The 16,178-nt window shown below is 44.5% G+C and overlaps 1 protein-coding gene across 1 annotated transcript; it reads right to left on the bottom strand.

The window, feature by feature from the left end:
* Positions 1-12,913: 12,913 nt before the first annotated feature.
* On the bottom strand, positions 12,914-15,769 carry LOC308312292 (coiled-coil domain-containing protein 40-like; the record flags this gene model as incomplete). The annotated part of the gene is made up of 1 exon (XM_080794657.1): positions 12,914-15,769. One exon carries the CDS (start codon positions 15,767-15,769, stop codon positions 12,914-12,916), a length of 2,856 nt encoding a protein of 951 aa, XP_080650783.1.
* Positions 15,770-16,178: the final 409 nt, after the last annotated feature.

Here is a 16,178-nt window from a genome sequence, read left to right as displayed (position 1 = left end):
TCTTCTATCTGTGGGTATTTCCTAGATTTAAATGACTATGTAAAAATGGAGATATGCTTCGCCAAAGGGACCTTTTGTTGTGGCAGATTTTATTTGTCAAGCTTGGGAAAGAAGACAGAGAACTCTGTATAAATCTGAGTTGTAATGTAGTGAATTATGTAATGTAAACATGCTGTAAATGCAATTGTGAAATGGTGTCTCATAATAAACCCATGAGGGTTGATAGGCACATTGTGTGCAGGACACGAAAATAAATATAAACAATCAATCAAAAGAAAAATCTATATTCTATCTGGGAGAAAACTGTGCCATTAACATTTTATATAATATAAGGCAATTATGCAGGTATCACAGATTTCCCAGGCCTATAATCAGCATGCAGACATGCCCCTAGGGTTTTATTTTATGTTTAATGTTTTCATCCACCTCACATTTTCCATTCCTTATGAAGGCCCACTATATGTATTTGGTTAAAATGGGTATAGGGTTTAGAAAAAGGCAAAAGCATGCTCTGTTGCGCTGGCCTAAAAGTGGGTCCTTAAAAACTGCTAAAACTTCTGAAATGTATGTATGTAGGTATGTACAGTATGTATGTGTGTATGTATTTAAAAAGGGGGCTTTTATGTAAAAATCCCAGCCCACAATACCTTCATATATTTAAAAATAATTCCAAAATAGGGTTACCAGTGAAGGGCAACATTCCTCCCCCTGTTTTGTTGTGACTTCCCCCATTATATAATAATAAAATCACACCCCTGTGAAGTGAGGGGCGCTCTTATCATCATGACGTAAAATAGACAGACACCAAAAGCTGGATATAGGAGGGGCTAGTATAGTAGTGCCCCTACAAAAACTAACAAAACAACACTTCCAATCCAGCCGGTATTCAGATATGGAGTCATGCATGGTTAGGATTCCTTGGTATCTTAACAACTTAAACCTTTTGTCGTACGATATGGTGTCATGTGACGAGAACCGACGATCCACAAGCTCACATATCATGTCACATGGTGACGTGTTGTGAGGTCGTGTATATATATATATATATATCATTTATATATAGGGTGTTTTTAGATCTTTTTCTGAAACCATACCCAAAGTAGGGAAGCCGGGTTCAAAGTGCTTAACCCTGGGTGTCCCTGTTGATTTATGATGGGGAACATGAAAGGTCTCCTCTTCTGTCTCACACATACAGTATATATGGTTAGCCATGTTTTCCCTTTAGACAAAAATAGCACTGAAGAAGGGGGAGGGGGGGGGGGCGGACAAGATGGAGAAAGCATATATAGTGCCGCCTAACGATATATTTTTAAACTGCAAGTGGGACACACTTTTTCCTGCTGGTTTTTCAGCAGGGAACTGAAGATGGTTAGAAAAGAAGAAAAAAAACCTTTTAATACCCAGGCTCTACTATTTACCCAAAGAAATGCTCAGAAGGAGTGATTCCTTATTCGGGATGCAAAAAACCCCCCTCTCTATTGAACACTATGAATAAAACGGGCTTTAATCCATTCTGGACGGGAACCCCTTTGGTGTTAGCATTATGTTATGCTTTAGCTATTGAAAAATAGCAGACCTACAAGCTCATAGCGCGCCACTCGGTGGCGCGCTATGAGCTTGTAGATCTGCTATTTTTGAAAAGTCGAAGAGCGACTGACATAGAAGACATTTTTAGAATCTGATCTCAGGTCAGAATGGAAAACTGTCAGGATGTAGAAGACATTTTTAGAATCTGATCTCAGGTCAGAATGGAAAACTGTCAGGATGTAGAAGACATTTTTAGAATCTGATCTCAGGTCAGAATGGAAAGCTGTCAGGATGTATAGAAGACATTTTTAGAATCTGATCTCAGGTCAGAATGGGTTAAAATGTGTCTTGAAATCATTATGCTTCTCGGTCCGTCTTCTTATTTCGCGAGCCTGGAATAAAGAGGTAGCTTCTCAAGCAATTTTGGCCTTGTTTGTTCAAGGTAATTACTACTTGTCCTCCCATCCTGCCAGCCCAGATGATGCATGAAAATTACCCTTCCCCTACTTCAATCAGAGCTGGGACGAAGGAGAGAAAAAAAGGAAAAGAAAAAAAAGAAAGGAGAATGGAGGAAAGGGGAACAGAGGCAAGCAGATGGGGGGGGGGGGGGGGTTGGTGGCGTTGGGGGGGTTACGCGGGTAAGAGAAGGAAGAACTTATATGAGACACATAGCACTCCCTCCCTGCGTGACAAGAAAGGGCACTGTCTCTGATTAATTAGCTGGAGTTGGTAATCAGTTTAATAAGACTGAAGTTGATGGTGAGAGGTCCCCTTTGGCAGAGCCTAGCTATAAGCTTAGTGCTCTGTTCGGGGGCCTTGCTTTCTTCCATCAAGTAAACATGCAGTGTCTATTTACATAAACAGTTGTTTCTCTTTTTTTCTCTTCTTCGCCGAGGCCTTAGTGTGTGTGTTAAGGTTTTTTTTTTTTTTCTTTTCTTTTCTTCTTTCCAAAACTGCCTGAAAGAACTAACGCCACAGCTTAAGTAGAGTTCCAACAAAAGGACAGGGAATTGCAGTACAAATTCATGAATTTTTCCTTCATATGAGAACTAATTAAATTGAGGCCTTTTGAAATGAATATCGTGTGAGGTACTCACCACCACTCGTACGGTACGTACGCCCACAAAGGGGGTATAATTCCGCGATTGAATTGTGGCGTGATAGAATGGAGTCCTTTTACTGTGGATGGTGAGCTATACAGATGGTGTCTTTTCATTCACCCCCACAAATCTCATTAGGTCAGTTATCATTTGTATGGATAACACAGAGTTGAATGGAAGGCCACAAGGCTACGCAGCGCAAGAGAGTATACCTGTCTGTCTGTCAGGAGAGTATACCTGTCTGTCTGCTAAGCCAACAGGAGAGTATACCTGTCTGTCTGCTGGCCATGATACAGGAGAGTATACCTGTCTGTCTGCTGGCCAACATGACACTGAATGGATGCAGAGCAGCAGATTATACCTGTCTGTCTGCTGGCCAACAGCAGAGTATACCTGTCTGTCTGCTGGCCAACATGACACTGAATGGTAGAAATCACCCAAATCACTGAATGTGAAGGTGGTTACCAGTGCTTTTATTTAGAAAACTCTTTGTATTTAATGAGAGTCACTTCCTGTCAGCACCATTTTCATGCAGCAGTGCACAGAGAGCACAGGCTGTTCAGAGAATCACAGAGAATCACATCTAACCCACTTGGAAGCATTTTAGAGGCAATGCCGTAAGTTGTGTTGATTTCAGTTATGTTAACTTTCTGTACAACTTTGTGACTTTTTGTACATGTTTATTTGTATACGAAGAGGAAAGTTATTTCTTTAACAATGTTTGCTGCTGTTTGCAGAGCATAGTAGCCTAGAGTGCACAGGTGTAGGGCATCCTGCTAATTGCCTTGGTGTGTGTAGGTCATTTAGCTACTCACCTGTTTTCTTTTTACTGTGAAATTATCACAATTAAGAACAAACCCTGAATGTTTGTATTGTTTTTATGTTTGAGGAAGAACAACAGTAAATGGTCAAATCTTACTTCGTCTCTGTCTTCATTGGCTGCGGTTTAACTCGGTGTTTAGTGACAGTTTTCTACACTGCATGAGAACACTACACACAATACAAATGCCATGTCAAGAAATGCATCAAAATGCCTTTAAAACTCTCCCACACTGATCCAGTATTTACAGAAAATTGACAAACAATTAATGCAAGACCACGTCCCAAACTCTTCTCCCTTCTGGCTCCAAAACTATGGAATGCACTGCATTACAGTCAGAACTGCAGCCTCACTCCCAATCTAAACTATGGAATGCATTTCCCATTGCAGTCAGAACTGCAGCCTCACTCCCAATCTTCCGCCGTAGTCTGAAAACCCACCTTTTCAGACTCCATCATGGCCCGTAGCACTTGCACTGATGGCATTTTTTACAGACTTATAGCATGTTACGTAGACAGCACTATAGCATTTCATTTTATGTAGTCATAGCACTTCATAGTATATATGAATAGTATAGTATGTATAGTTTATATGTATAGTTTCATTATATAGATATTCCACTGTTACGTTCTTAGCTTACGCATGTTTCATGATAAATGTTCTTATGTGATGTATTGCCATGCTTGTTGTTCTTGCTTAATGTAAGTCGCTCTGGATTAAGAGCGTCTGCTAAATGCCTAAATTGTAAGACCATGGCCAAACTAGACTGCTTCAATAGGTCGATAACCAAAACTACTGTAACCCTCTGTTAATCTACTGTAAATGATAATGTGTTTGTTTATTTATTAGTAAATTCTTCATATAGTCGAGTGTGAAAATCAGTCCTGGCTTCATGTATAGCCTGTGGCATAATGTGTCATTTGTCGACGTTGTTCGAATATAAAATAAAAATGATGAGACATAACTAACTCTTAAAAGAACAATAGTTTTTTCTTTTTTTGCAGTCATAGCCCAGCAATTTCTAAAGTAAAGTCACAGTCTCTGATAAGGGACCACCACATAACCCATGCCGTTAACACAGTTTGGGCGGGAACCCCTTTTTGGTGTTTTAAACTTTATAGCTATTGGAAAATAGGAGATCTACAAGCTCATATCGTGCCACCGAGTGCCGCACTACGAGATTGTAGATCTGCTATTTATTTATTTTATCGTGAAAATGTGGAGCAAATCTTTGAATATATATATTCTTTCACAGTGAACGTTTTTAACTCAAATCTTTGCTTCTGGGGGGAGGGTCGGGGGTCGGCGGCCTTGACATGAAATAGTGAGAACTACTGACACAGAAACATGAGGTTTCTCAGAAATTTGTCATGATTTAGACATTTAATTTTGACGTCAGGCCTAAATGGGTTAATGATCATCCGCCGTTACAACACAAGTCAAGGAGCAGATAGTGTAATAATTTAAGCAGTGTTGAGTGGCCTATTGTCATTCAAATGATAAATTATGCTTGGCAGAGGTCTCAGACTCGCTTTTACAAAGCGTTGCTATTGTTTGTGTTGAGACAAGGTTTTAGGAAGTCCGAAGTGAGGGAATTACTTCGGAGACTCTTTTTGGTTCCTTGGTGGTTTGAAGACAAATTGGTTCCATGCTCGTCGTGCTCTGCCCCGACAGGCAGACAAGCCCTCCGACATGACAAATTACAGCTTTACAACAACAGGCCGGACTGCACTGTTAACCCATTCTGACCTGAGATCAGATTCTAAAAATGTCTTCTACATCCTGACAGTTTTCATTCTGACCTGAGATCAGATTCTAAAAAATGTCTTCTATGTCAGTCGCTCTTCGATTTTTCAAAAATAGCAGACCTACAAGCTCATAGCGCGCCACTCGGTGGCGCGCTATGAGCTTGTAGATCTGATATTTTTCAATAGCTAAAGCATAACATGATGCTGACACCATAATGGGTTCCCGCCCAAAATGGGCTAAGGAAGGGAATGTTTGGATGGATATCTGCATTCAACACGACTGAAACACGGCACGTTATTTCATGCCGCAGAGCAAAGATGGCGGAAAAGTGTTATACGAATATGACGGTGCTGTACAGTAGTCTACAACATGAGGGGTGCCCAAAAGGTAGATTTTTGATCTATCAGTAGATCATAAAGGCTGTGCAGGTACAGTAGATCACATGATGCCTCTAAAAATATTAAATTTAAATATAAAAAAAGGCAACTGCCACTTGAATTAAGGTGACTTGACTTGATTGATTGACATAAAAAAGGCATCGGCCTGTCAGCTTAAACCCACAATGCAATACCTTCATTAAGGTAATACCTTCATTAAGGTATTACCTTCATTAACACAAGAGTGTTAACTTGCGCACAAACGTCTGTAGCATTACAAACTAAGTTATAAATATACACGATACAGAGACACCTCCCTGACAATAACGCCGAGACAGCTTGTTTATTTTTGGACCACAACACTTATTATAATATGAAAACGGTTTTAAGATGAGCCCATGTTATTCTCCATAGAGAAATGTACTTCCGTGAACCACCAGGGGAATCGAGGGGACCTGCGAGTGACGTCAGGACTTCGGCGCTCTACAGTAAGTGGACAGTAAATTATAGTAACTATACACCGGTGCCCGGCTGTAGCGCAGCGAGTCTGTAACGATGGAAGTTGGAGATCCTCCATGCCCCACCCGGCTATGCAATACCCGCTGTACCCGGGTCAGAGTACCCGTTCCACCCATCTGTCTGTGTCCCTTTTATGGCCATATATGGAGATTTCTGTACCGGTCTCTCTGTGTCCCTTTATTCCTATATATATATATAGAGAGTTCTGTGTCAGGCATGCCCAAATATGAGGTGTTGTGATGTCAGAACAGTCCAGCTCCATATATGGAGATATAGAGGTGATCACTCCAGAGGTCCAGAGGCCAGGCAGAGGCCTGTTGTGGCGGGTTCTGGACAACCGTGGGTCCGACCGACTCGACACCGGGCACTGCACTCCCTGTGGGGGTGTGGAACTCGTATGTCGAATTTCAAGTCGGTGGGGTGAACAGTTCTCGAGTTACGTGGATTACAGACATACATACGTACGTACGTACGTACGTACGTACGCACACACACACACAGAGACTTGGCGCATTCATAGGGCCAGGGCCAAATCACGGTAATGTTAATTGCAGCATGAATGTACTTGCTCAGTGTAAATCCCTCTCGGATGCTTTAGTTCAGTGGTTCTCTAAGTGGGAGCCGGGGACCCCCAGGGGGTCCTCGATGGGTTTCCAGGGGGTCCCCGGCAAAAATAATTCATGAATATAACATCCACTTTAACCTTGTTTGAGCTTGTAGATCTGCTATTTTCAAAAACATCTTGGGAAAGAAATTGAATCATTTTTTAAACATTTTAACAACACAGATCTTACAGTATATGGGGGTGGCCCCTGGCATTTCCAGATGCATATATGGGGTCCAAGGGGGGGGGTCCAAGGGGCCAAAAACACACTCATTTGGGGGTCCTTGACATGGAAACGTTTGAGAATCACTGATCTAGATTAACCTAGCTCTGTCCATTCTGGAAATACTAAATAGTTCTGGGTTCTGTCTGTGTGGAAATGAAAAGAGGCATTGTATGTTTACACAATGACCATTCCTTTGGCACTATAATGTTGTACCACTTTCCAGAATGCATCATTTAAATTCAAAGGTCAAAATGTGCAGGCCTTTTTTCCTCTTTCAGTCTAAGGCAGGTAAATTAAGACTTGTTTCATTAATTCAAGTTAATGTAATGTAACAAAGCACATTAAAAAATAGAGATAAGGCGATGCAGTCCTGCAGTATAGGTCATTTATAGTGTCTTCATAGCATTAATTTACCTTAGCAGGTATTGTGGGGCATTGCTTAACCCATTCTGACCTGAGATCAGATTCATACGAGGTTTCCACTGGACACACACTGGTCCGATTAACCCATTCTGCCCCGAGATCAGATTCTAAAAAAATGTCAGTCGTTCTTCGATATTTCAAAAAATAGCAGACCTACAAGCTCGTAGCGCGCCACTCGGTGGCGCGCTACGAGCTTGTAGATCTGCTATTTTTCAATAGCATAACATGATGCTAACACCAAAATGCAGGTTCCCGTTCAGAATGGGTTAAGACCTCATTACCTCTGTTGGGAATGCTAAATGATTCCATAAAGGAAAATAAAATATTCATTACGTTGGTTAATAATTCATCCAGATAAAATGCTATATATCCCAGTTTGCATAGAGAAGATTAATGCATAATGAGGCGCATGCTCAGCATATTTGTCCTTGGGAATGGTTTTTTGATTTTATTTCATGGAGCAAAAAAGAAAATTAATTGAAAGTTAATTTTCATTTCGACTTCTATATAAGTTATGAGAAATGATAAAGCAGATGCTTTCAAAGCAGTTTCTTAAGTAAAACACAATTTAACTGGGTATAGAGAAAGCAATGCCTTTTAATTATTAGCATTTAAATGTGCTTTTATCAAATTAAATATTAATGGGTGTCTGCTTGACCTAATTCCCACAGCTGAAATATTGAACTTCTAATGTACTGGAGTTCATGATAAAAACAATATATATATATATATATTTGTATTGGACTGCTTGAGAAATAACACACACACACACACACACACACACACACACACACACACACACACACACACACTGTACTGTATGTACAGGATTAAGTGTTCATTGCATACCCCAAATACTGCACTGTAAACTGTGCCTAGCCAAACACACCGTCAAACAAATCTCTCCGTAACGATAGAGGTTGACGATGTGGCTTTCAGGTTAATCTTTCTTTCCTTTTCTCTTCCGACTAATTATCAATTGTGACACCTATTATATAGTTTAACGACTGTTGCATATTGGATTTAAATGGCATGTCTTCAATGTTATAATTCCGAGCATCTTGACAAACACGACCCATTAACCCATTCTGAACGGGAACCCATTTTGGTGATAGCATCATGTTATGCTTTAGCTATTGAAAAATAGCAGATCTACAAGCTCGTAGCGCGCCACCGAGTGGCGCGCTACGAGTTTGTAGGTCTGCTATTTTTGAAAAATCGAAGAACGACTGACATTTTTAGAATCTGATCTCAGGTCAGAATGGGTCAATCAGACCAGTGTGTGTCCAGTGGAAACCTCGTATGAATCTGATCTCAGGTCAGAATGGGTTAAACAACTCGGTGGCCTTTTGTCAAGAGCGATGATTACGCTAATTAAAGCTGCAAAACATCTGTGAGGGCCGCGAGACGCGCTGGAATTAAACGGGTCATTAAATCAGCCAAGGAATATGTCAACATCCACACGAGGCTGTCAGTCTGACACGAACAACCAGGAAGGATGTGAAAATGTGTCCAAACTCTCTCTAAAGACGCGGGCAAGCTAACGCTAATTGCAAAGCAACGTCGTGGGAAAATTACCACTCGATTGCTCGAAAGAAAAACGAAATGTTTATCGTAATCACTCAAACTTTTTTAATTAATGACGTGAGCGATATGTAAATAGCCATTATACAGTGTGAGCTGCGTTACCAGATTAGGTGTTAACCCATTCAGGACGGGAACCCCTTTTTGGTGTTTTGAATTATATACTTTAGCTATTGAAAAAATAGCAGATCTACAAGCTCATAGCGTGGCACCGAGTGCCGCCTCTACGAGCTTGTAGATCTGCTATTTTTGAAAAATCGTGAAAATGTGTGCAAATCTTTTAATATATATTCTTTCCCAGTGAACGCTTTTACCTAAAATCTTTGCTTCTGGGGGGGGGGGGGGGGGGGTCCCTGGAACTACATATTTTCATGTGCGGGTCGGTGGCCAATTACATATAATTCTGGGGGTCCTTGACATAAAATAGTTTGAGAACCACTGACACAGAAACATAGGTTTTTCTGAAAACTGTCAGGATTTAGAAGACATTATTTTGTAGAATCGAATTTAGGTCTAAATGGGTTAAGGTGCTTTGTATATTGCTAGCCTTTATCTATCACTATCTCTGTTAAGGCACTAAGGCAGACATCTCTGTGGGGTTAATCCTCTTTAAGCTGGCGATAGCAGCGAGTGATACTATTGATGGCATGTTACTAACAACATGTGTTCCTCTTTCATGGATGAAAAAAAAGCCCTGTCTCACAACAACCTCTTTCGAACCATTTAATAGGATTGTTGTTGTGTGTGGTTTTTTTTTTACTCTATACTCTGTGCATCAAACAACCGTTCCTCCCTGCAAGTGTTTCAAAACGTGTGCCTTAAGAGTTTGTCTAACGCGCTTCAAATCAACCTAGGTCAGGAGGGGCTAAGATTGGCCTCCAGTGAAACCCTGCTGAGATCAGCTCCTTGTAAGGAGAGGGGAAAGTGGATTTTCCAGCTTAATCCATTTTGTGCGGGAACCCCTTTTGGCGTTTTAATCATTAAACTTTAGCTATTGAAAAATAGCAGATCTACAAGCTCATAGCGCAGCACCGAGTGCCGCGCTATGAGCTTGTAGGTCTGCTATTTTTGAAAAATCGTGAAAATGTGGCCTAAATCTTTGAATATATATTGTTTCAGAGCGAACGTTTTTAACTCAAATCTTTGCGTCTGGAGGGTCCCTGGAACAACATATTTTCAGATGGGGTGTTTCAAATTCAGATAATTCTGGGGGTCTTTGACATGCAAAAGGTTGAGAACCACTAACATAGAAACATGAGTTTTTGAAGAAACTGTCAGGATTTAGAAGAGATTTGTAGAATCGTCCTCAGGTCAAAATGGGTTAAAAAAAACAGGATTGTCTCTGCTCAAGGCATTATCCTGTGTTCAAAGAGATTAATAAAGTGAGATGCGATGGATATGCGGGGCTCTGCAGTGCTCTTGGCTTAGTGTTGGTCATGTTCAATGTCTCTGCTACTACTACGCCAACAAGAAAATGATGTTTACAAAATGGTAAAACAGTATGGCTGCCGTCCTCATTCCTGGAAGCAGGCTAATGGATTAAATCACAATCTATTTGAATATTATCCACTATAGATGGATGGAGCTCGTACATTTTGATTGATAACGCGAGCGTGTTCTATTATTTTGCGGAAAGACGGGAGACAATACATTCTGAACAGAACCAGTATGTTTTACTAGAGCCTTCAAATACAGTACTTTTCTAACGGATGGAAGTGGCAATCGCTCCGGTTCAGTCGCTACTCGCTATCCTTTTATTACTCTATATGGTTGGCAGGTATCAATACACTTTTAGACGGACATGTTTGTGCCAGCGTGGATGATTAGACTTATTTCTTGATCGTTTAAACATGACGTCATAGGCCGCCATGCTCAATAACAGGCTTGATAAGCCCAAAGCTTATTGATAACGGGTACTCGATAAGCTAATCGGATTGTTTTGCGTATCTAGCTCCATCCCTAACATCCACCACGCTTTAGGAGACAGCCTTTACTTTAGGAGACAGACCTTACTTTAGGAGACAACCCTTACTTTAGGAGACAGCCCTTACTTTAGGAGACAGACCTTACTTTAGGAGACAGACCTTACTTTAGAAGACAGACCTTACTTTAGGAGACAGCCTTTACTTTAGGAGACAGACCTTACTTTAGGAGACAGACCTTACTTTAGGAGACAGACCTTACTTTAGGAGACAGCCCTTACTTTAGGAGACAGCCCCTTACTTTAGCAGCCCCTTACTTTAGGAGACAGACCTTACTTTAGGAGACAGCCTTTACTTTAGGAGACAGACCTTACTTTAGGAGACAGACCTTACTTTAGGAGACAGCCCTTACTTTAGGAGACAGACCTTACTTTAGGAGACAGACCTTACTTTAGGAGACAGCCCTTACTTTAGGAGACAGACCTTACTTTAGGAGACAGCCCCTTACTTTAGAAGACAGCCCCTTACTTTAGGAGACAGACCTTACTTTAGGAGACAGCCCTTACTTTAGGAGACAGACCTTACTTTAGGAGACAGACCTTACTTTAGGAGACAGACCTTACTTTAGAAGACAGCCCTTACTTTAGGAGACAGACCTTACTTTAGGAGACAGACCTTACTTTAGAAGACAGCCCCTTACTTTAGGAGACAGACCTTACTTTAGGAGACAGCCCTTACTTTAGAAGACAGCCCCTTACTTTAGGAGACAGACCTTACTTTAGGAGACAGACCTTACTTTAGGAGACAGCCCTTACTTTAGGAGACAGACCTTACTTTAGGAGACAGCCCTTACTTTAGGAGACAGAGACAGACCTTACTTTAGGAGACAGCCCTTACTTTAGGAGACAGACGACCTTACTTTAGGAGACAGACCTTACTTTAGGAGACAGACCTTACTTTAGGAGACAGCCCTTACTTTAGGAGACAGCCCTTACTTTAGGAGACAGACCTTACTTTAGGAGACAGACCTTACTTTAGGAGACAACCCTTACTTTAGGAGACAGACCTTACTTTAGAAGAGAGCCCTTACTTTAGAAGACAGCAACATAAAACTAGACTGTCTTTAGTTGTTCAAAATGAAACATTTGCACATCTCTGATGTGCCCTTACTTCTCAGTCATTATGTATGTTTCACAGCACTCATCAAAGTGAAGAAATCCCATGATGTACATTGATGTGTTTAACAGAGTTTAAACTCAAGTCTCATTATAGATAAATTATAGTTTAATTAGCACAAATTCTCACCGACTAACAGATTGTCAAGTCAAAAAAGGCAAATACAGAAAGATCTACTTACTTAGCCATTAAAATGTGCCACATATTTATTCGAAACACAAAGCTCGAGAAACTATTTTATAATGAATGTGTTTCTTTAGCTCAGGAGCTCATTCAAATGATACAAACTTTTAAACGCTGATGCTCTGCTCATTTGTCATTGCACTGACTCAGCATACACATTAAACTATTAAAATAACATACCGCACCAGGGCACAGATTGCCCAAATAACCGTGCAATGCAAACAAAGTAGGTAGATTACTTTTAATTCTCATCGCCTCGAAGCAAGAATAATAAAAATATATAGCATTGTTAATAACAGTAACTAGAAATGCACTCTGTCGAGCTGCCAACTTGCGCATTGCACACAAGTAGGCCAAGTAGGACACACACACGCACGCACGCACACACGCACGCACGCACGCACACACGCACACGCACGCACACACACGCGCACTTCTGGGATTTAGAGATAGATAACTTGAAAGGCGAATATATATATACACAAAAGAGATAAATATAAAGTAAATAGACAAATAAATAAAATGTACTTCACTTGTCGATAACTCCCGCTCTAGAACACCACCGGGAGAGTACGGACTATGGGATGTGTGGAGCTGAAGCTACATAACCTGTTTAGAGTACGGACTATGGGATGTGTGGAGCTGAAGCTACATAACCTGCTTGGCTTCCAGAGTACGGACTATGGGATGTGTGGAGCTGAAGCTACATGACCTGCTTGGCCTCCAGCATGAGTTTGAGCTTGCGAAGGGCCCCCTGGTGCTGGGGGAACTCCTCGCTGATGCGCTGCACGATGGCGCTCACCTGCCGCGCACGCTCCCTCTGGCGCTCCAGCATGTGCTCCACCTGCTCCATGCTGGAGAGGGCCTTGTAGCGACCCTCGCGCACCGCCTGCAGCTTGCTGGCGCGGCTCTGCAGGGCCAGCAGGCAGCTGAAGTTCCGCTCCTTGGTGTCCTGGAGGTTGTTCAGGTCCGAGGCCAGCGCGGCGCTGCGCCGCTTGAGCTCCGTCAGCTGCTGCTTCTTCTCCTCCAGGCTGTTGTCCAGGTCGGCTTTCTGCTCCAGCAGCTCCTTGATGGTCTGCTCGCACTTCACCACCTGCTTGTGGTTGGCCTGGATCTTGCGGCAGAGGCCCTGGTTGACGCGGACCAGGTGGTCGGAGTGCGCCGTCTGCTTGTGGTCCGTGCGGGCCTGGGCCTCGCAGTGCAGCACGATGCTGTCCTTCTTGTTCACCGTGGCCTCGCTCTCCCGGATGAGCTGCTGCTGCTGCTTCATGAGGCGGCTGAAGCTGCCCTCCATGCGGTGGATCTCCAGCTTCATCAGGCCGATCTCGTCCTGGCCCACGTCCATGTAGGAGCGGACGTCCTTGGTCAGCCGCAGCTTCTTCTCCCACAGCATGACCTGGTGCTCGGCCTCCGCCAGCTGGCCGAGCAGCTCGTCCTTCTCCTCCAGGATGCTCTCCAGCTTCATCTGCATCTCTATGGAGGCCTCCTCGGCCCCCTTGATGCGGAGCACGAAGTCCTTCTCCATCAGGGTGTTCTCCTGCTCCAGGTCCTGCTGCATCTGTCCCTTCTTGTTGAGCAGGTCGTTGAGCCTCATGATGTCCGACAGCAGTGTCTTCCGGTCCCTCTCCAGCTGTCCGATCTCACGCTGCTGCCCGTTGATCTCGCCCTCGATGCGGATCTTCCTCTGCTCCAGGACCATGTGTAGTGTCTGCTGCTCGATGGTGTCCTCTCGGGCCGCCTGCCTCTCTTGCGTCAGTTTCAGTAGCTCCTGCTGCTGACTCATCCACAGATGCTGGTCCTCCATGATCTGGCCGTCCAGCACTTCCAGCTCCTTTGTCAGCGAGGAGGATTTCATCTTCAGCTCGTGTAATTTCAGGTTCTCTTGTCCGCTGCTCACTTCGATCATTTTGATCTTGGTCTTGAGAGTGTTGATGGCGATGCCCTTGTTCTTGATGACGTTGACGCGGATGTCGATCTTGGTCTGGCTGGAGGTGAGCAGCTTGTTGAACCTGATGATCTCCTGCTCTCGCTCGTCCAGGTCGTGGGTCAGCTCGGCCTGGCGCCGTCTGACGTCGGTGCTCTCCAGGCGCGCCGACGCGATGTCGTCCTCCATCTTCCACAGGTGGGCGATCCGGTCCTTCTTGAGCTCGGCCAGCTGGTCAATGAGCTGCTTGGAGCTCTTGGCGACCTTGTTGTGGGCGAGCTCCTGCTGGAGCTGGTTCATGATCTTCTCCTTCAGGCTCAGATGTAGAGCGTTCTCGTTCTCCATGTTCTTGGTCAGGGTGCTCAGGTGGACCTGGTTCTTCTCGCTCTCCTTGTTGAGCCTGTCGAGGAGACTCTTCTTCTCCTGGAGGGTGCTCTCGTAGGTCCTGTACTCGGCGTTCATGGCCTCCTGCTCCGCCTGGGACTGACGGATCATTATCCTGCTGGTGGCGCTGTTCAGCTTGGCCTGCTTCAGCGCCACGTTGAGTTGCTCATTCCGGTCTTGCTCTTTCGTGATGGCTCTCTTGTAGTCTTGAATCTGATAGTCCATTAGTTGCAGTTCTTGGGTGGCGACGCGTAGGTTGTTCTGCATCTCAGTGAATGCTTGGTCCTTCTTCTTCAGAGACACCAGACTGCTGTTCCACTGGCCCAGCATCTGCCTGCGCTCCATCTTCAGAGACTCCATCGCCATCGTGGCCTCGGCGATGTACTCCTTGGCGGCCTCGGTCTCTTTGGCCTGGGCGGCGGTCTTGGCCTCGTAAATACCGACCTTCTCCGTCAGTCTGTCCATCTCCTCCGTCAGACGCTCCACGTACAAGTCCTGCCCGTATTTCTTCTCCTCGGCCAAGGTCTTCTCCGCCTGAGCTTTGTGCGTGGCGGTCTTCATGGTCTTGATGTCGGAGCGGAGGTCCGTGGTGATCTCCTTCATGTACAAGAGCCTCAGCCTCAGGTTCTCCTTCTGCGCCTGTAGCTGGGTCACGTGGTTCCTGTCTTCACTGACCTCGTCCGCCTGGACGTGATACTGGCTCTTGATGGCCTCCAGCTGCTCCTGGGCCTGCTGCCGCTCGGCGGCGGCCAGCGCGATGGCCTGGTGGTGGTCCTCCAGGCTGGTCAGACACGTGAGCAGGTGCTCCTGGACTCGGGACAGACCCTCGCCCAGTTCGTCCCGGCGTTTCAGCTGTATCTTCTCCAGCGCCAGCTTCGACTTCAGGTCATCGTTGATCCTCTCGAGCTGCTTCCTGAGGTGGTTCTTCAGGGCGGCCTGGAAGCGTTCCACCAGGGGGTGCTCGGGGTCCAGGATGATGAGCGCGTCCTCGTCCTCCATCATCTGTTCCTCCGTCAGCAGCCGGTCCGATGTCGACGCTGACGTCGTCGGTGAGGAGAAGTCACTGTAGCCCAGCTCAGATCGGGGGCTGCTGTAGTCGGTGATGGCCGACAGCTCTTCCTCGGCCTCCATCTCTGCCTCTGTCAGAGGATTCGACTGCTCTCCGTCGGACGGGGGAAACTCCAAGGCTTCCGAGGCTTCCTCCTGATCCGCTCCTCCTCCCACATCGCTCTCAGGCAGGAGGTCACTCATTATCTGGTCGGTTATCCTAGCCGACGGTAGTAGACCCTATGGTTTAGTTTGTTGACTATCAAAACCGTCGTAACCGGTCGATGACTTAACAGCCGGCGTACTCACGAGGCAGTAAATATGTGCTCCTTCCTCAGGAGTTAAGGTTGGTTGTGAGTCGGGGCTATTGCTATAATTAAGACGATATCACAGACGGCGCGGTTGTAGATAGATGACTGCCTGTAGGGCGGCGGTATTGGCGCCAAAAATATTCCCAACCTATTGTTGGTCGGAAAAGTGGAATAAGTCAAGTATAGATCTCTCTTTTTCATATTTTATATTGCCTCTGGTGACATCAGCATTGGTTCGTATACCTCGCATTGTGATTGGCTGATGGCCAGCTGGCCACCAACTTATAGTGAGAGTACTTTTA

Source organism: Protomyctophum bolini (assembly GCF_963924005.1).
Source record: "Protomyctophum bolini genome assembly, contig: SCAFFOLD_569, whole genome shotgun sequence".
NCBI classification, from domain to species: Eukaryota; Metazoa; Chordata; class Actinopteri; order Myctophiformes; family Myctophidae; genus Protomyctophum; species Protomyctophum bolini.
This window is presented reverse-complemented; position numbering and strand designations above follow the sequence as displayed.